At 39.6% G+C, this 20,469-nt stretch overlaps 1 protein-coding gene across 5 annotated transcripts in view; it reads right to left on the reverse strand.

Annotated features, from left to right (window-relative positions):
- Positions 1–8,860: 8,860 nt before the first annotated feature.
- The window catches only part of prkd1 (protein kinase D1), a 334,526-nt gene continuing 322,917 nt past the window's right edge, over positions 8,861–20,469 (reverse strand). For all 5 annotated transcript variants that reach the window (XM_087990032.1, XM_043698044.2, XM_043698045.2 and 2 more), the window contains 7 exons: positions 19,314–19,386; positions 16,507–16,613; positions 15,852–16,013; positions 13,254–13,352; positions 12,853–13,120; positions 11,679–11,764; positions 8,861–10,005 (listed from right to left, as the gene is read on the reverse strand). In XM_087990032.1, the coding sequence (XP_087846158.1) occupies positions 9,787–10,005; positions 11,679–11,764; positions 12,853–13,120; positions 13,254–13,352; positions 15,852–16,013; positions 16,507–16,613; positions 19,314–19,386 (1,014 nt within the window). In that variant the 3' untranslated portion in view covers positions 8,861–9,786. The remainder of the gene's footprint in view (positions 10,006–11,678; positions 11,765–12,852; positions 13,121–13,253; positions 13,353–15,851; positions 16,014–16,506; positions 16,614–19,313; positions 19,387–20,469) is intronic.

A 20,469-nucleotide genomic window follows, 5' to 3' on the forward strand; every position in this document is an offset into this window, starting at 1 on the left:
TTTTATGAAGGAAACCTATTCAATGATGATGCAAAACTACTAATACACTTTGTTTGCGATATAAAAATATAAATGTTTTGAAGACAATAGGAGCCAAAATAGGCCTTTGAGCCTGCTCCATCATTCATTATGATCATGGCTGATTATCCACATCAGTACCCTCTTCCTGTTTTCTGCCTATACATTTTGATCCCCACCACCTTAAGAGCTACATCCAATATTTTGGCCTCAACTGCTTTCCGTGGTACAGAATTCCATTGGCTCCCCCGTCTCTGAGTGAAGAAATTTCTTCTCATCTGAGTCCTAAATGGCTTAGACTGTGGCCCCAGATCTCGATTCCCCAGTCATTTGGAATACCTTTTCTGTGCCCATACAATCTTGTCCTGTTAGCTTTTATAGGGTTCAATGTGGTTCTTCTCATTCATCTAAACCCCGCTGAATACAATCCAAAATGATGCAGTCTTTCTTCAGACGTCAGTTCTGCTGGGCCAAGAATCACCCTTTGTGGCATTTCATCCATAGCCAGAACACCATTCCACAGGTAAGAAGGGATAAATAACTGGAATTTCTCTAAATAACCCAAAACACACAAACAAACTGATGGATGTGCACCGACAAGAATGGCTTTCTCCCTGTTCCGACTGACTTTGGGGACAGTAAGCACTTTTAACTAATAAGTCTTTGTTTTTGAAGGCAAAAAATATGTGTGGAGAGTTTAGACTGTTGTTGGACTGACGTTATAGCACACAGAGATGATATCACCAAATTCAAGGAAGTGTGTCTGGGATCTTTGCCACTACAGATTCCTCTGAAAACTTGTTATTAAGGATTCTTCCAGACATTCTTCAGGAGAGTAATCAGGGTTTAGACTGTGCCAGTGCTCCAAGTACCGCATTGGATCTATAATAAGAGATATTTCAGAAGCAGGAGAGTTGGCCTGGTAAGCTTTTCTTTCCGTCCCCAGACTGCCCACTAACTGAGAAACACAAACAATCTGCAAAGCATCTGCAAGGTAGGTTTCAGGTAGGGATTCTAAAACTGACTGGTTCACAATGTTATTACACACCACTGGAGCAGGTGGGATTTGAAACCAGGACTCCTGGCCAAGAAATAGTGACAGTAGTACTGTGTCACAAAAGCCCTAAGGCAGGGCTTCAATAGTAAGCAAGCAGTTAGTACAAGACATCTGGCTTTCAAATATTAAAATAAGTGTTCCATTGTCATTTCATCAGTTTTTATAGTGGAAGACACCAGCACCATACCAGAACTTCAAGGGAGTCAGGGGGCAGAGGTGAGTGTAGTGGCCATCGCTAAGGAGAAGATGCTGAGAAAACTGAAAAGTCTCAAGGTGGATAAATCATCCAGATTGGACAGAAGGGTTAGCTGAGGCAACTGTAGAGGCATTTGTAGTGATCTTTCAGGAATTGCTCAAATCATTTGGGGTCAAAGAGGACTGGAAATGGCTAATGTACACCCCTGTTTAAGAAGGGAGGGAGGCAGATGACAGGAAACTAGATTGGTTAGTCTGACCTTGGTCATTGGTACAATTTTAAGGATAATCCATTATTAAGGATGAGATTGCAGAATGATTGTAAGTGCTGAGTCAGCATGGCTTCATCAAGGGGAAATTAGAATTGTTTGAGGAGGCTAGACAAAGGAGAGCTAGTGATTGTGATATCTTTGGGTTCCCAGAAGGCCTTTGACAAGGTGCCACATAGCAGGTTGCTAAATAAGATAAGAGCCAATGGTGTTAGGGGCAATGTACTGGCATGGATAGAGGATTGGCCAACTGGTAGAAGGCAGAGAGTAGGGATAAAGGGGTCTTTTTCAGAATCGCAGCTGGTGACAAGTGGAGTTCCACAGAGGTCTATATTGGGATCACAACTGAACACATTACACATTAACGATCTGGACATAGAAACTGAGGGCACTGTTGCTAAGTTTGTAGATGACACAAAGTAGGTGGAGGGACAGGTAGTGTTGAGGAAGTGGGGAGGTTACACAAGGACCTGGACAGATTGGCAGAGTGGGCAAAGAAGGGGCAGATGGAATGGAATGTATGAAAGTGTGAGGTTATCCATTTTGGTGGAAGGAATAGAGGCAAGAATTTTTTTTTTAAATTGGTAAAGGCTTCAGAAAACAGAATCACAAGGGACTTAGTAGTCCAAGTTCAGGATTTCTTTAATGTTAATATATAGGTTCAGTTATCATTTAGGAAGGTAATTACAACGTTAGCATTAATTCTGAGAAGGCTAGATTACAACAGCAGGGATCTACAACAGAGGCCGTATAAGGCTCTGATCTGATTGCATTTGGAGTATTGTGAGCAGTTTTGGGCCTCATATCTAAAGAAGGATATGCTGGCATTAGAGGGGTCCAGAGGAGGTTTACAAGAATGATCCTAGGGATGAAGGGCTTGTCATATGAGGAGCAGTTGAGGACTCTGGGTCTGTCCCCAGTGGAGTTTAGAAGGATGGGGAGAAGGTTTCATTGAAAGTTACAGGACATAAATTTTAATGATATCATGGGCTGATATGAATCACAAACCCGTTTTCCTGCCCTCTGATCATGACTCTTGATCCTCATAGTAATCAAGAACCAATCTGTTTTAAATCCATTCTATTACTTGGTCTCAAAAGTTGATTGGAGTAGGCTGTTCATGGGTAAAGGGATGACTGACAAATGGAAGGCTTTCAAAAGTGTGATAACAGTGTTCAGAGGCAGAATGTTTCTGTTAGAGCAAAACGTAGGGCTGGGAACAATGGATGAATAAAGATATTGAGGTTCTACTCAAGAATAAGAGAGAATCATATATTAGATACAGACAACCAGAATCAAATGAATCTCTTAAAGAATATGAAGAGTGTAGGAGCATTCTTAAGAGGGCAATCAGGAGGGCAAAAAGGAGATATGATATAGCCTTGGCAGATAAAATTAAGAATAACCCAAATAGATTCTACACTTATATTAAGAGCAAAACAGCAACTAAGGACAGAATAGGGCACCTTAAAGATCAACAAGGTCATCTATGTGTCAGGCCTCAAGAGATGGGAGAGATACTAAATCAATATTGCACATCAGGTTTTACTGTGGAGAAAGAAATGGAGAAATAATTATTGATGTTTTGAAAACAGTTCACATGAGGAAGTGCTGTGAAGGCCTTAGAAAACATAGAAGTGCATAAATTTCTGGGACCTGATCAAGTAGGGAAGGTTGGGAAGAAATTGCTATTGGAAGGAGATTTACCAGGATGTAGCTGGGAATGGAGGATTTGAATTATAGAAATAGGCTGGATAGACTGGGACTTTTTCATTGGTGCTTAGGAGGTTAAGTGGTGACCTTGTAGAGGTGTATAAAACCATGAGGGGCATAGATAAGGTGAATAGCCCCCTTAGGTGGGTTGTTTAAAACTAGGGGGTATATTTTTTAAGGTGAGATGAGAAAGTTTTAAAAAGGACATGTGGGATAACTTTTTTTTATAGAGAGTGGTCTGTGTGTGGAATGAACTGACAGAGGAAGTGGTGGATGCAGATAGAGTTACAACATTTAAAAGGACATGTAGTTGAGCACATGAATAGGAAAGGTTTACAGAGATATGGGCTAAACACAGGCAAGTGGGACAAGTTTAGTTTGGGAAATGGTCAGCGTGGACTAATTGGACCATAGGGTTGGTTTCCATGCTGAGTTTAGATCAGAGTGGTGCTGGAAAAGCACAGCAGGTCAAGCAGCATCCAAGGAGTAGGAAAATCGACGTTTCGGGCAAAAGCCCTTCATCAGGAATAGAGGCAGGAAGCTTCCAGAGTGGAGGTTTTTCCAGCATCACTCGGATCTAAACTCTGGTTTCCAGCATCTGCAGTCCTCACTTTTGCCTAGTTGGTTTCCATGTTGTATGACTCTTTGACTCTGATACTGAGAGGCCTGGATAGAGTGGATATGGTGAAGATGTTTCCACTGGTAGAAGAGACTAGAACCTGATAGCACATCCTCAGAGTGAGGGGACAGCCCTTTAGAACTGAGCTGAGGAGGAATTTCTTCAGTCAGAGAATGGTGAATCAGTGGAGCTTGTTGACAGAGAAGGCTGTGGAGACCAACTTATCGAATGGATTGAAAACAGATTGGTTCCTGATTAGTATGAGGATCAAGAGTCATGAACAGAGGGCAGGAGAATGGGTTTGTGATTCACATCAGCCATGATTGAATTGCAGAGCAGACGTGAGGGCCAAATGACCTGATTCCACTTCTATGTCTTATGGTCTAAACTTTTCACATTTTTGATGACTTTGAGTACTCTTGTACTTAACAAGAATGTTCCAAATAAATAGGTTCGAGCTACAGCTAAACAATTAAGAACTGGTGACATATAACTCCAAATTCTCATCCCCTTCTAAAGCCCCGCGACGCAGAGATACAGACAGAGGTATATGAAAATATTGATGTTATGGATGGGGGCGGGAGAGTGACGGGAAAGGCCATAAAATAGCCCCTGTCTACAGGGATGGGCACTAAATGCAGCCTTGGCCAGTAATTCCCACATCCCATGAATTAATCATAAAAAAGAAACATTTCCTTGTGGTTTAAGCTGGTAGTTGAAGTGCTCATCAAGCACACTGCTTTTTTCTGGGTGATGTTAAGCTTCTTGAGTGTTGGTGGAGCTGCACTCTTTAAGCAAGCAGAGAGTAGAAAATGTGTTGCTGGAAAAGCGCAGCAGGTCAGGCAGCATCCAGGGAACAGGAGAATTGACGTTTCGGGCATAAGCCCTTCTTCAGGAGAGTATTCCATCACCCTCTTGACTAGAACCTCATAGATGGTGGACATGATTTAGGAAGATGGAAATGAGTTACATGCCACAAAATTACTAGCTTCTGACCTGCTTTTGAAGTTGCAGTATTTTGTATGGCTGGTCCAGTACAGTTTTTGATTAGTGGTGGCTGAAGCACATTAAGAGTGGGGGATTCAGCAATGTTAATTCATTTGATTGTCAATAAGTGATTAATAACTTCTTCCTTATTGGAAATAGTCACTGCCTGGCACTTCTGTGCTACAAATGTTACTTGGCCTTCATTAGCCCAAGCCTAGATGTTGTCCAGGTCTTGCTGCAAGCCTCAATATCTGGTCTTGAACATTGTGCAATTGCCACTTCTAACTTTATGATCAAAGAAAGGAAATTGATGAAGCAACTGGGTAAAACTGGTTGGGTATAGGATACAACTCTGAGCACCTCCAAAAGTAATGTCCTCAGTCTGAAAAGACTGACCTCCAACCAACATAACCATCATAACTCTGTGCTATGTGTAAACTCCAACCAGGGGAGAGTTTTATTGTGATTCCAATTGATTCCAGTTTTGCAAGGGTTCATTGATTTCACATTCAGTCAAATGCTGAAGGATTTCAAGGGCTGTCACTCTCACCTCACTTCTGGAATTCAGCTCTTTTGTCCATGTTTGGACCAAGGCTGTGTTGAAGTGTGGTGCTGAGGGACTCTGACAGAACCCAAACTGAGCATGAGTGAGGAGGTTAATGCTGAGGAAGGGCCATTTGTTACCAGTGCCTTCCATTACTTTGATAATGATTGACAGCAGGCTGACAGGAGGGTGGTAATTGGCTGGGTTGGAGTTTGTTGCTTTTTCAAGGACAGGAGCAGTACTTCCTCTAGGTTTCTTACTGGCCCTTTGGATCACCAAGGCCCTTATGTGGCAGTGATCTCCAGAATCAGAAGTCACTGCCATGATCAGCATGCAAACACCAATTCCCCAGCAAAGAACTTCAAAATGTCTGTGTAAGCCACAGAGTTTAGAGAGAACATTTGACTGGAGATAGCTGACAAATTTCCACATTGGTAGGTAGATACCAGTGTTGTAGTTACACTGGAACAGTTTGAATACTGATACAGCTATTTCTGGAGCACAAGTCTTCAGTACTATTAGCTTCCTTGATATCACATGGAGTGAATTGAATAGACTGCAGGCTGCCACTTATGAAACTAATGTCCTCAGAGAGGGCTGAAGTGGGTTATCACTTGACAAATCTAGATCCAGCCCAGCAGCTTTGTCCCTCAGAAATCAGAGGTATGAAGTGACTTTGAGAGCATTGAGAGAGAGAGGGTATTAAAGATTTGTGCAGGCTTGAAAGTGGATAAATTCATAGGTGAGATGAGTCGTATCCTAGATTGCTATGAGAAGCAAGAGAAGAGATTGTGGGGGCTTTGACATTAATTTATAAATTCTCTTTAGCTACAGGAGTGGTACCAGAGAACTGGAGGACAACTAAAATAGTACCATTATTCAAGAAGGGCGATAGGAATAAAAAAGGGAACTGCAAGCCAGTGGGTTTAACATCAGTGGCAGGGAAATTACTGGATGGACTTCTGAGAGGTCAGAAGTAATCTCTGCTTGGAAAGGCAAGAATTCATCAAGGCTACTCAGCATGGCTTTGTCTAACAAATCATGTCTGGAGATCATGTCTAACAAATTTGATTGATTTTTTTGAGGAGGTGTCTATGTGTAGATGACACTAGTGCAGTTGATGTGATCTATATGGACTTCAGTACAGCTTTTAAAAAGGTCTCACTTGGCAGACTGTTTAAGAAGCTAAGAGCCATGGGATCTGGGGGAATTGAGAAAATAAGCACTAAAGTAGGCTGAGTGGGAGGAAGCAGAGGGTGATCATCAATGGATGTTTGTGACTCAAAACTTTTATCAAGTGACATACCATAGAGATTGGTTCTGGGTCCCTTTCAGTATGTGGTGTACATTAATAATCTAGACTTGACTGTAACGGATATGAGCAATAAGTTTACAGATGACATGAAAATCATTGATGTGGTAAAAGTGAGGAAAGCCTCAGAATTTCAGGATAATTAGATGGGTTGAACAGTGGCAAATGGAATTTAACTCTGAAAAGTATGATGTGATGCATTTTGGGAGGAGTAACAAGGGAAGGGAGTATATCTTGAATGACAGGATCCTAGGAAGGATCCAAAAAGATCTCGATGTGTTTGATCATTAATCTTTGAAAGCAGCTAGACAGGTAGATAAGATGGTTAAGGTCGCATTTGAAATACTTGCTTTTATCAGCAAAGGCAGGGACGAAGGTTATGATGGAACTGTATACAACATTAATTACACCAGAACTGGAGTTATTTATACAGTTCCTCACCATACTATCGGATGGATGTGCTTAAACTAGAGAGGGTACTGAGGGGAGTAACCAGGATGTTGCCAGGACTGGAACAAATTATCTATAAAGAGAGACTAGATCAGCTGAGGCTGTTTGGAGCAGAAATGGCTAAGGAGGGACATGATTAAAGTATAGAAAGTTATAAGGAGTATAGTTAGGGTAGATAAGGAGAAGTATTTCCCCTTAGAAGAGGGGTTAATAACTAGGGACCACAGTTCCCAGGTAAAGAGCAGGAGGTTTAGAGTGGACAGATTAGTGGTCTACAGCACAGAAAAAGGCACTTTGGCCCATCAGAATGTGAGGGAAAAACTTTTATCCAGAGACTGCTGGCTATCTGGAACTCAGTACCTTAAAGGGTGGTAGAGGCAGGAACATTAAACCAATTAAAAAGTATTTAGATAAGCAGTCGAAACATCATAGCATACAAAGCTCTGGACCAAGTAGTGGAAAATGGGATTAGAATAGATTGATATTTGATGAGTAGCAGGGCCAGGAAGGACTGAAAGGTCTTTATCCAGGTAGTAAAATACTTTACAATTGTGAGATTTATGAGGATGGGCATTGAAGTCCCCTACCTAGAGTACATTCGGTACCCTTCCTCCCTACTGCACACCACTTTGTCAGCATCTTTGCTGGGTCTATCCAGCTGGTAACATCTGTGATATTGTCTGTAAGGTACCATTCAGTGATTCTGACGACAACACACTGTTGTTTAACCACACTGTAGGACAGCACTCTCAACCTTGGTACAAACCCCCTGCCCCCAAAATATTCGCAAGCAGGATTTTGCATGGTCAGCATGGCTAATTCTGCTGTTGTCATTTCCATTGCCTAGGTTGTTGCTGGCTGGTCCATTTGGGGTTTATTCCATTTAAAATTTGTAGCAGTTTGACACAACTGAATGAGCTTCCTAAACCATTTCACTACCTTCCATTCAGATTTATGCACTAAATCTCCACCATACTGTTGTGGCGAGATTTGAACTGATATCTCCAGACAATTAGCCTTGGTCTCCATTACTAGTTCAACTAAAATTACCATTATATCATAATATCATAATATAATAATATCATAATATGGAGTTGGGTTACAGCTTTGAAAAATACAGTCAGTTCTGCTATAACATGTGTAACTTCAACGCAAATTAGCTTTAACACAATTGAAGAATTGACTGTTATTTGTAGAACGTGACCTTTCCTTACCTGTATTGGCTATATCGCGATTCCGGCCCCAGCAGTTTAAATGGTGCAGTTATTGCGCAATTCTCTTAGAGCACACGGTCACACGAGAATGGAACTATCACATTATATCAGAACCAACTGCATTCACACATGACCTCAGCGTAGCCCAAACTTTCATGGTTGTGAAATTTCATCTGCTCATCTTTTATATTTGATTTTCACGTAATTGCATTACAGATGGGAAAATTGTCTCTTAGATATGACAAGTGAAGCATTAATCTGTGTGTGGTCAAGGTATACACCTTTACAGAAATTACAGCTGAGTATTTGGTGGATCGGGATTTTGAAGCAAAAGCCTTGGTGAAATGCTTTATTAGCTTGGTTTCTGAAGAGATCAGACCAAGTGATTAGTCATGTGAAAAGCAAAGTCGTGTAATTGGAGAGGTATCAAGGAGCTTATACGCTTATGTGCACATATATGAGGACTGTATGCTTACATGCTAGAAGGTTCAAAAGTTTCATTCCATCTTTAATTTTGAACTTGTGGCAATAAATATTGAAAGCCACTTGGACACAAAATTTCTTTGTTAGACACAGGCTGACAACATTTCCATTAATTCAAATCTTCTAAACAAGAAACCATGTGGTATCAAGCAATTTTTAGTTAAAATGCTACAACATAAAGAAAGTAGCAGAATTTGACCTAACCAATCCTTTAGAGACACTGTTACTAAGGCATTGAGGCTTACAAAAGCAGCTCACATTTGTATATTTAAAGAAGTCTTCAATTGTTGTACATCTTGAGTATTGTTCCCTCATTACAGTTTGTTGCTGATAAGCTATACATTTTGAACATAATTATCCCAATGGTTGCACGTATGTTTTATAAATCCTTTGTTCTTAACAAGCTGAAAATTGTTCACAGAACAGCTATAATGTTACACTCTTCCAAGAGTTGTTATGTAGCTAAATACTTAAAGAGGTTAAAAACGTTTTATAAAGCAAAATTTACAAGTTAGTTCTTACCCCCAACTCAGGCTGCATTATCGGTAAATGGAAAGGCACACTGGAAACTGTTTATGGAATGAGAAAAATACAATCTATTCACTTAAAGGTTTTTGATTTAGTGCTTGCCATTAGCACAGGGTGTACAAGAACATAGTCGCCCACACACAAAAATATACACACAATGTTGCTTGAATGCAATAAGTGAACTTGTCAAAGTTGAAAGTCTCAGTACAATACGATTTCATTATTGAACTGGGGATGAAGCTATTAGAACAGCAGCTGCATTGCAAGTTTACATTCACCAGTAGAAATTAGCAAGCATTCCCTCCTCGTTGTGGTTGGAGTAGAAGTTGCAGTTACCTGACATAAGTTCTTTTCACTTGCTGATACACTTGCTACAACACTTGATTCCGATTTTGTTTCAAAGAATGCTGACACGTTCACTTAGAGCCTTCATTTCTGCCTCCTCTACCTCAGTGTTCTCAGTACAATCAGTTTTATGATTGACTAGGTGCATTGGATATTCCAAACCATGCTCTCCAGCAAACTGTTGCCAACGGGAATCATCACTCTCATGTGTGATATAGCGTTCTCCAAATTTGCACTCAAGCTCTCGTAGATCCAACCATGTTTGGTAGTCCTTCAAAACAAAGATGAAGAAAAGGAACAATCAAGCTGCATGGTCAAAATATGGCTAATACAGAGTTGCAACCCTTTAGACAGAATATTACAAATTATACCTTTCTTGTTCACCCTTGGAATACTGGATCTTTATTGCATAGAGGGTTATTTGGAGAAAAGTGCTTTTTAAGGTATATTCATATAATATTTTAAAGGAAAAACACCAAATATAAGATAGTTAAAATGGAAATGAAGAAGAAATGGAAACTGCTTCCAATGAACAACAAATGATTTGTCAGCCTGCATTAGTAAATAAGATACACCTTGCATCCACTGAGTTGTGAAGTCTCTGAAGTACTTAAAGAGTATTTTGTTTGAGTTATATGATGACTATCAATATGAGCAGCACAGCAAGTTAATTATTTTGCATTACTACAGACAGGTAAGTTGCGTTGTTTAAATGGAGTCCAATCATAACCACGGGCTTTGATGCTCACTTGCTGTAAAAGACAAAAAGCATAATGGTTCACTTCAGCCACATCTCATCGAAGGGTTAATAACCTGTTGATTGAATGATTTGAGGAGCTCCAATATGATTAACATTCTGTACGCACAGTATTATCTTACACCAACATATACATTGAAATTGAGCAGTAAAGCTATGACATTTAACTTGAGCGGTAACATCTGATGAACAGTAGTGAATCCACAGCCTGTTATACATTTCAGTCAATGGGCCTTTCTATTGAAATCAATAGGAAATAGAATTAGGTGGAGTGTAATACAATTGGCTGTAATGTATACTACCAGCCAAGGTAAATAAGAGTCAAGCTCTCTTGTGGTGCAGTGGTATCATCCCTATACCTGGACCAGAGGCCTGGTTTCAAGCCTCACCTGCTCTAGAGCTGTGTAAAAACATCTCTGAACAGGTTGATGAGAAAAATAGGTTTAATTACACAAAATGTAAATGTGACTCCATTCCACAATGTAAAAGACATAGGAACCAGTTATGTGAGCAAGTGGTAGTACTGAACCAAAAGATGACTGACAGCAAGTATCCTCATTCCTGAAGAAGGGCTTATGCCCGAAATGTCAATTCTCCTGTTCCTTGGATGCTGCCTGACCTGCTGCGCTTTTCCAGCAACACATTTTCAGCTCTGATCTCCAGCATCTGCAGTCCTCACTTTCTCTTGACAGCAAGTATAAACTTGGAACAATCAAATTAAAACTGACTATCAGAAATTATTTTAAAACCTAATCCAGTACACATATTCATATAGCAAAGATGACAACCAGGATAGTTGTGATCCTGACAGAATGCAAGATTGGACTGAACCTCAATATACACATCTGCACATCCACTCACTTGGTCTTATTCCATCACAGGGAGTGTTAATAACATCCGAGCCAATTTCAAGTTATAAAATGAGAAGTAGCTAGACCCAAATAGAATGCTGCTTAGTCTCCAAGGTCTCATTCCCAGCACTGGCTTGAATAGGATTAACAAAAGCGAATTGAGAGCAATTTAATTATAGAAGCCAACATTTACTAACTATTCCATTCTTGATTTCTACCTTGTAAGCTGGGTGAGACTGATCTGGATGCAAGATGATATTGCAAAAGCACCTTGAGGCTGGCTTAAGAAATGATAAATAATGCAGAAAAGAATTGTAGAAAAATAAGTAATCTGACCTGCAACCAGGGGTGACTGAGAGACTTGTCCACACTAAAACGTTTCCTCATTTTCACTTGCAGTAGATTATTGATGACATCAATAGCTGGAAATCAAAAATGCAATCAATTACCACGCACGTCTTTTAAATACAGAAAAATAATTGAGGTTCTAAGCTCAGCCACCGAAAATAGAAAATGCACACAAACAAATAAAGCTTCTCTGAAGGGTCAAGTGTTGGCTCTGTATCTTGACCCTGGGGCTACAGATTTCAAAAGCTATCCATCATCATAATTCAGCTGAATGAACAATCACAAAAAAATACACATTTGATATGAATTATAAAGGCTATTTACAAGTGTTTCGGCAGACACAACAATTTCGTTTACCAGTGTGATTGTTACTTATTGTCGTAGTTTGTTCTCAATTTACACTGAGGTCTTATGAAAGAAAAATTTGCTCATAAGAAAGTTAACCAGGAACTCTGATGTAAATGAAAACTGTTGAGGTACACAAGGTTTCTGTTTTAATTTAGTTTTTTGGAAATGCAGTGAATTATATGTTTTGTAATCACTTCAGGCTGATAGCACCTGTAATGTTAGCAGTTAATTTTGTGTACGATAAATAAAATGGAATTCCATTATAATTAAGCATTTGTAGCACTGTTTTCAACTGTGCCCCTAGTTCGATCTAATCTAATATATAGTTGTGTGCAGTCACTTTCTGCTATAGTTGACCAATGAAGGGGAAAATTGCATCCGGTGGTCTTCACTCTGCTCAGTGGATGTTGTGCAAAGACTATTGTTGAGAAATTCAGCATGATCCATATTTTGGTTCCCACCAAGTTTCTCTAAGGAGCTTGGGATTTCAATTCTCAGAACTCACTGTCATTTAGAAGCTGCAGCAGTAGGAGCACACATTGGAACATGCACCAATGTTTAGGGAAGTGATTAGATAATATCTCAGAGGGCTGGAGAAGGAATGGTTGGCCCTCAGGGTAGAATAGGGGACTCTGATGGAATTCAGGAAGAAATATGGCTGGGATCTGTAGTACTATTGGGAGAACCTTGCAGGGCAGATGGGAGTCCGTGGCTGAATCTCCCTTTGAGATTCAAAGCTAAATGAGAAATAGTGAAATATTTTTTATCTTATAATTCCATTCCTGTGCTCAGCAAATCTGTGTAGTAAATTTACCTTCAAGGGAAATCTCCTTCCATGGATTAGGCGGATACATGAAAGCAGCATTCTGGATTTGATCATGAATGTCTTCATCCTCATTAAAGGGAAAGGTGCCACTGAGACTGACATAGACGATGACTCCTACAGACCACATATCTAACGATCGATTATAACCTTTGTTTCGAAGTACTTCTGGAGCCAAGTATGCTGGTGTTCCCACCACAGAACGTCTGAAAGATTTCTCTCCAATTATACGTGCAAATCCAAAGTCACAAAGTTTGACCTATATTTAGAAGAGCACCAGGTCTGATGAGTATTAAAATGATTGGGTAAGAAATACAGTGTGCAGAAATACAATGATATACAGAATTTACAGGATGTGTACTCAGACGTGAAGATGAGATATTCAATCTAACCTGTGGTAAGGGATCGGCTGATGCAAGCAGCACATTCTCAGGTTTCAGATCACAGTGAACTATATTCTTAAAATGAAGATGTCGCAAAGCAACAAGTATCTGTTTTTTCAAAAAAAAGTCAAATTACTAAAATTGTTATGCAAGAAATAATACCACCCGTTTATTCAATGTGTACTTTGGGAATAAACAAAATCAAACTTGACTTTGTTCTCAGAAGTGCTCTATAAACATTAAAAAAGGAAAAATACATAATGTAGAATATAGTGATGTCGTGAGAAATAAAGTGTAGCACAATTCTCCAAAGTGTGCAATGGTTTCACTTTTACATTTCTAAGCAAGGTATGGGTGCCTGGTTGCTGTGGGATTATGGTATTGACAAGCTGTTTCAGCTTTCTATATGTAAGAATTGTCAAAAGTCAACTCAACTGCACGGTTGATAGAGATGTGATGCAACAAAATTAGTCTTCATATTTTGAGATTTCACTAAACTCTTGCTTAAATCTGCTTTTCAACCAACTGACTTAAAAGTGATCCCTCCAAAACTAGTTTAGTTTTTAACATTTCATTTTTTTCTTTAACATTATTCTCTGCACATCAATTACAAAACATTGACACACAGTGAACAGAACAGACCCGAAAACTGAACTCTGAGAAACACAAATCATTTTGAATAAAGTTGGCCCAACTCTCTGTCTTCATGTAAACTTTGAATTTAAAAACAATTTATAGAAAAATACAGCAGTACAGGCCCTTTGGCCCTCGATGTTGCGCCGATCCAAGCCCACCTAACCTACATTAGCCCACTATCCTCCATATGCCTATCCAATGCCCGCTTAAATGCCCATAAAGAGGGAGAGTCTACCACTGCTACTGGCAGGGCACTCCATGAACTCACGACTCGCTGAGTAAAGAACCTACCCCTAACATCTGTCCTATACCTACCACCCCTTAATTTAAAGCTATGCCCCCTCGTAATAGCTGACTCCATACGTGGAAAAAGGTTCTCACGGTCGACTCTATCTAAACCCCTAATCATCTTGTACACCTCTATCAAGTCACCCCTAAACCTTCTTTTCTCCAATGAAAACAACCCCAAGTGCCTCAGCCTTTCCTCATATGATCTTCCTACCATACCAGGCAACATCCTGGTAAACCTCCTCTGCACCCGTTCCAGTGCCTCCACATCCTTCCTATAGTATGGCGACCAAAACTGCACACAATACTCCAGATGCGGCCGCACCAGAGTCTTATACAACTGCAACATGATCTCAGGACTCCGGAACTCAATTCCTCTACCAATAAAAGCCAGTACGCCATATGCCTTCCTCACCGCACTATTTACCTGGGTGGCAACATTCAAAGATCTGTGTACATGGACACCAAGATCCCTCTGCTCATCCACACTACCAACTATCCGACCATTAGCCCAGTACCCCATCTTTTTGTTACTCTTACCAAAGTGAATCACCTCACACTTAGCTACATTGAATTCCATTTGCCACCTTTCTGCCCAGTTCTGTAGCTTATCTATATTCCACTGTAACCTGACACATCCTTCCTCACTGTCAACAACTCCTCCGACTTTCGTATCATCCGCAAATTTGCTCACCCAACCTTCTAGCCCCTCCTCCAGGTCATTTATAAAAATGACAAACAGCAATGGTCCCAAAACAGATCCTTGCGGAACACCGCTAGTAATTTATAATCCAGTTTGGCCACATCCCTCTAAATCTAAACCCTTAACCTTTTCCAGTGACTTCCCATCTGAACTGTGTCAAACATGCTCCTATGTCCACTGTATTTATCCCACCTACTACATCTTGATTACAGTAACATTGCTTCACAGTCAATGTGCTGAAAATGTAGGAAATTACTTTCAATCAAGGAGCCAAGGTATTTTTGAAAATGACAGCAGTGTAAGGGTTAATTCAGTTGTTACAACTGTGCTACATGACAAAGCAATCAAGTCGGCCAAGTAGGATTGACAAGCTTCTATAAAAGGTGAGATTTTTGACTAATGGAAAGAAAAGATAGGACTTCATATTTGTGATACTACTTAGGCCTAGGTGAAAAACAGCAATGTGAAGGATATGTCATGACTAGCTGGAAGGAAACACAAATGAGATAACCAGAAATAACTTGAGGAACATGTGCAGAAAATATTACAAAGTAGTTTGAACATCACTGAAATTTCTTAGTACTCTGAAGATTAGACCTACAGCGAGCACAGGTGGTGTCCAAGGTCGAACTTGATTTTAGAAAAGTAATCAAGACTAACGACAAGCCCTATAATGTGAATTCAGAAGTGACTGAGCTTCTCTCTAGTTTTGACTGAAGAGATTATTGCTCAAAATGGATTGCATATTATGTCCCATATATAGGCTTTTTAATATTACACATCCTCTCATGTAAAGTCAGTGTTAGGGATATTTTTAAAGCAGATTTCCTTCACTTTCGCTGCAGGCTGGATGTTAATTTTGCCAACTGATTAAAAAGAATACAGTGAAAATGCACCTGTAATATTACTAATGGTCCTATTTACATCTCTGTTTTGAATATTGTGTTTTTAATCAGCTTGTCCTTGTAAGCATCACATACCTGCGTAATAAGAAACTTTGTTATACGTTCTGGCAGACGTCCTTTCTCGCTTGACAGGATCACTTCTAGCATGTCTCCATGGAGCTTTTCCATGACAACAAACACTCTTTCGGGAGTCTCAAACATGCATTCCAAATTCACCACGCCAGGGTGATGCAGATTCTAGGTGAAGAAACTATACCTATGAGAAGATGTTCTTTGCCACAGACAATAAAATAATACAGTATCCATTAAATTAGCTGTCTGAGTATGGTGCGGAGAAGTTAAATGCACTGCCCAGTTCAATGGCTGAAGTGGAAACCCTCAACACATGCAAAAGGAACCTGAAGTGCTGTAGCCTGCAAGGCTGCAGACCAGGTGCTGAGAAGTGAGATTGGATGGGCAGCAAGTTTGTTCAGTCAGTGCAGATACAGTGGACTGAATGGCCTCTCTCAGTGCTGTAACTTTTCTATGATTCTATGGTTCTTTCAGTAAGATTTAAGACTGCAAAACCAATTAATTTTAGCCTGGTTCTCAAAGACAAAAGGATGACGTGTTAACACTCTGTGGTGGTGCTCCTCCAACTCTCACCCACTCCCAGCACACCCACTCACATGACTAACTCTGGTGCTTCTCAATGTTTGGTGTCAATATTCAGAATTTCTCCCCCATTTACCTGTAAAATGGCAACTTCATTCCGAAGCTGACTCTCTTGCTTTGTTGGAAATCTTAGCTTATCAATTACTTTGATTGCTACATCTCTCCCTGTCTTGCGATGTTTGCCTAACAAACAAGCAAAAAAAATTCAAGCTTTAAATGTGGACTGCAATAGTGGAACATTTGTTTTTCTTGTGATATTTAAGTTGTTGATTTGCGTTTCTAGCCCCCTCCAGCTCTCTTTGGTTATCATTTGTGAAGCAACGGGAACCTTGGGCAACTGGTCACTATTAATGTGGAAATCTGGCACTTATTTTTTAATATGTAAGGCTGGAGAAGCAGTTATATACTTCAATTTTGAGGTTATTTTGAGATGAATAGATTTCTAGCTACTAGTGATATCAAGGAAGATTGTTGGGGGGAGTATAGTGATGAGGTAGACAATCAGCCATGATCTGGAATGGTGGAGCAAGCTTGAGGGGCTGAATGGCCTATTCCTATAACCCTAACAACTCATTCAACAGCTTCAGTTGGTGCAGTCTGAATGGTTGTGACATCATTAGGAAAGGATCTCTCAGGGCAGAAACTCAGTACATGTGCAAAGGTTTGATGTGGATGAACACAAGTCACAATTTGACCTGTGCCCCATGTTCCACTTCTGGAGCAGATAGCCACATCTTCCCTGGCCCATTTCAAGTGTTGGAGGATTGTCCTTATTTCCTGTGGAAAATTGAAACATGAGACTTCATCCCATGGGGCAATGTTTGCAATCAGGTGCAACACAGAGAGATGCGGCTGTAAATAGCTTGTAGGTTATGGAATGTGTTTCACGAGGGGCTACAGGATTACAAATGTATGGGGTGGTATTTTGAGGCCTGGGATTAATGCCAGTGTTTTCTCAGGTGTTCTTTATAGATATCAGGATGTTCAATGTGTGCTAACACTGGAAGCCAGAGGTAGTCTCCATGACTTCCTAGATGTGGATATCCACACAAGTGAGTACAAGAAAACTATTGCACATTTCATCAAGCGTATTTATTATGTCAGTGAATTGATTGTTTTGTTTTAACCTGTCAAAATTTCTTGTAGACATTTTACACCAAATAGCCTAAAAAAAAGATTATGGACATAGGAACATACGAATTAGGAGCAGGAGTTGGCCAGGCCCCTAATAGCTACTGCACCATTCAATAAAGTCATGAAGGATCAGAATGCAACCTCAATTCCACACTCTGTCTATTTCTGAGAACTTTTGACTCTCTTGTCAGTGAAGTACGTATCTACCTCTGGTTTAAAAGAATTTGATGATCCTGTCTCCATCACGTTCTGGGAAAGAGAATTCTAAAGACTCATGACCCTCTGAGAGAAAATAATGCTCCTCTGTTCCAACTTAAATAGGTGACACCTTATTTGTGATCTGTATCCCCTGATTCTAGTTATCTTTTTGACATCTACTCTGTCAATTCCTCTCAGAATTTGATATGCTTCAATACGATTACCTCTCATTCTTTTAAATTTGTAAAGGATACAAGCCAGCCTCTCTACATTTTCCTCATAACACTCTGAAGTGTTTCTATATTATTTTGCCTCTCTTTCAGTGGAGACCGTTCAAAGAATCAGTCATACTAAAGAGCTAAACAGAACAATCACACTGATACGAAATGAAGCTGAGTGCATGTGTTGCCAAAGAAATCCTTATCTGATTGGAAATCAATGCACCTATGCCAATCTCTGTGTCAATGACCCAACTAGTAAAGGGCCTGAGGAACAATTTCTATGAATAGACATTGTTAAAAGTAAACCTCTTGGAATTTAGAAACACATACAGTGACTGTCATTAAACACCCTCATTGATGGTAATTGTCCTTTAGTATAAGGTAAACTACATTTTAAAAGTTAATCATGAGTGGAAGAACACATTTTTTGATGACTGCCTGGTCTGTTGTTATTCTTCATCAGTACATAGCTATTTGGCAATTGTTACATGTTTTCTTGTGTTGCCTTGAAATGGAATATAAAAATGCCTGATTTTCTAGTCTTGTGATTTCATCCGCTTGGGTTCTAAGTTTTAGAAGCTGAAATTCCTATTCAATATCAATGCAGACAGTAGCAAGACCACAAGAATAACAATGTATTTGGCATTATAACAGATTTAGTACAGCAAAAAAACAATCACAAGCATTTCTTTGTTTGGTATATTGTGATAGATAAATTCTTAATTATAGAATTGAACTAAGAAATTAAGCTGATAAATAATTCTTCCTGTAAAACTTTCATCTAATATCTACATACTGCAAAAAACACTGTACTAACTCCCCATCATGTGATTAATGTTGACTTATAGAAAAATGTAAAACCTTTCCTCCCACATCTTTTGCATCACTTGATACAACTGTCAAGCTCTTCACATTAACACACTAACAGAAGAATTGGCTCATAAAAGCAAAGTGATCGCCCAGGTTAAAGATTCACTTTACAATCCATATTTGTTCTCTCACAGACCATAAAATATCATTTATAATGTAGTAGCAATTGTCTTATACTACTTACTGGAGACAAATACCCTTGTGGAAAAAGAACAATTACAGATCACATTAAATGTAGATAGTGCGACAGGTTGTGTACTTCACAATGGGTTTTGTTCCATGAATGAAGAAATTAAAGTTTACAGATTATTTTAAAAATGCAAATCGCTCATCATAAAATAGTTACTTCCAACTGAGTGAGTGTCGTTCGGATATAGTTGTTCATTTACCTGTGTCTGTAATCACGATTGATGCTCTTAAAATATGGTAATTTCTAGACAGTACGGTAAGTTTTTTTTACCTCCATAAACGATTCCAAACTGACCAGATCCCAGTACTTCATCTGGAAATATTTGGTACACTGTGCTGATATCCTGTTGGAAGACAGTTATATCTGACATTTGCTGGAATAGTTTACGTAAGCCTCATTACTGAGAAAATCACATTTAAATTACAAACTCTGCATTTAATCCTAAAACGCTAAAATTTAAGCTCTCATACATTGTTGTCAAATATTGTTCATCTCCAACACTGAATAATATTTTACAGCACACAAGGGCAAAAGGTTTCATAAGCTATATATAATGATCATCAGCCATGTTCCCCAGGGTTTATTACTAAGACCACTACTGTTTTTGATACATTAATGATTAGGACTGGGAGTGCTGGGCAAAATTTCAAACATTGCAGCTGAAATGAAACTTGATATGTAGTAAACTGTGCAGATGCTAGTGATAGACTTTAAGATGACATTGGCAGGCTGGTGAATGGGCAGACACATGGCAAATGAAATTCAATGAAGAAATTTCTGTAGAAAGCATGAGGAGAATGAAAACAGGCTAAATGGCATAATTTGAAAGGGAACACAGGAACAGAGAGTGCTTACATGCAAAGTTTGAAAGTGGCAGGTCAGGTTAATAAAGCATTTCAGATCCTGAACTTTAGAAGTAGAGAAAGAGTACAAAAGCCAGCAAGTTTCACTAAACACTAACTGGGGCATCTTATGGGGTCTGCAGGAGTGGGAAATGTGGCTGGTGGGGTGATTTAGTTAGGTCGGAGCTCAAATTTCATTCTTCTGATGGAAACTTCAAGTTGAGAAATTAAGTTAGGTGTGTGTTTGGCAGATTGCACCTGATACTGTTTCATGCCAGACTCTTACACATTTGCATTCCATGAATACTTATTTTGTTAAAACCGTTTGCAGTCATATCCTACCTTCACGATCAGGTCAGTGTGTCTTGTTTTATGGCATACTGCTCATGTTTGGTGGCACGCAGTAGTTGACTTTGGTCTGAGGTCAGTGGTTTTGTTTCTTAGAATTCTGCAGCACATGGAAGGGCACAGGAAAATGGCAGCTTCCATACAGACTCAGGACTGAGAAGAGAGAGTCAGTGGTAGGCATGGGGTGGCAACAGTGGGGTCAGGGAGATAAAGAAATAAATTGGGAAGTGCCTGGC

The sequence above is a fragment of the Chiloscyllium plagiosum genome, unplaced genomic scaffold (assembly GCF_037043375.1).
Source record: "Chiloscyllium plagiosum isolate Xiang-an unplaced genomic scaffold, Cpla_swu_hap1 HiC_scaffold_8, whole genome shotgun sequence".
NCBI classification, from domain to species: domain Eukaryota; kingdom Metazoa; phylum Chordata; class Chondrichthyes; order Orectolobiformes; family Hemiscylliidae; genus Chiloscyllium; species Chiloscyllium plagiosum.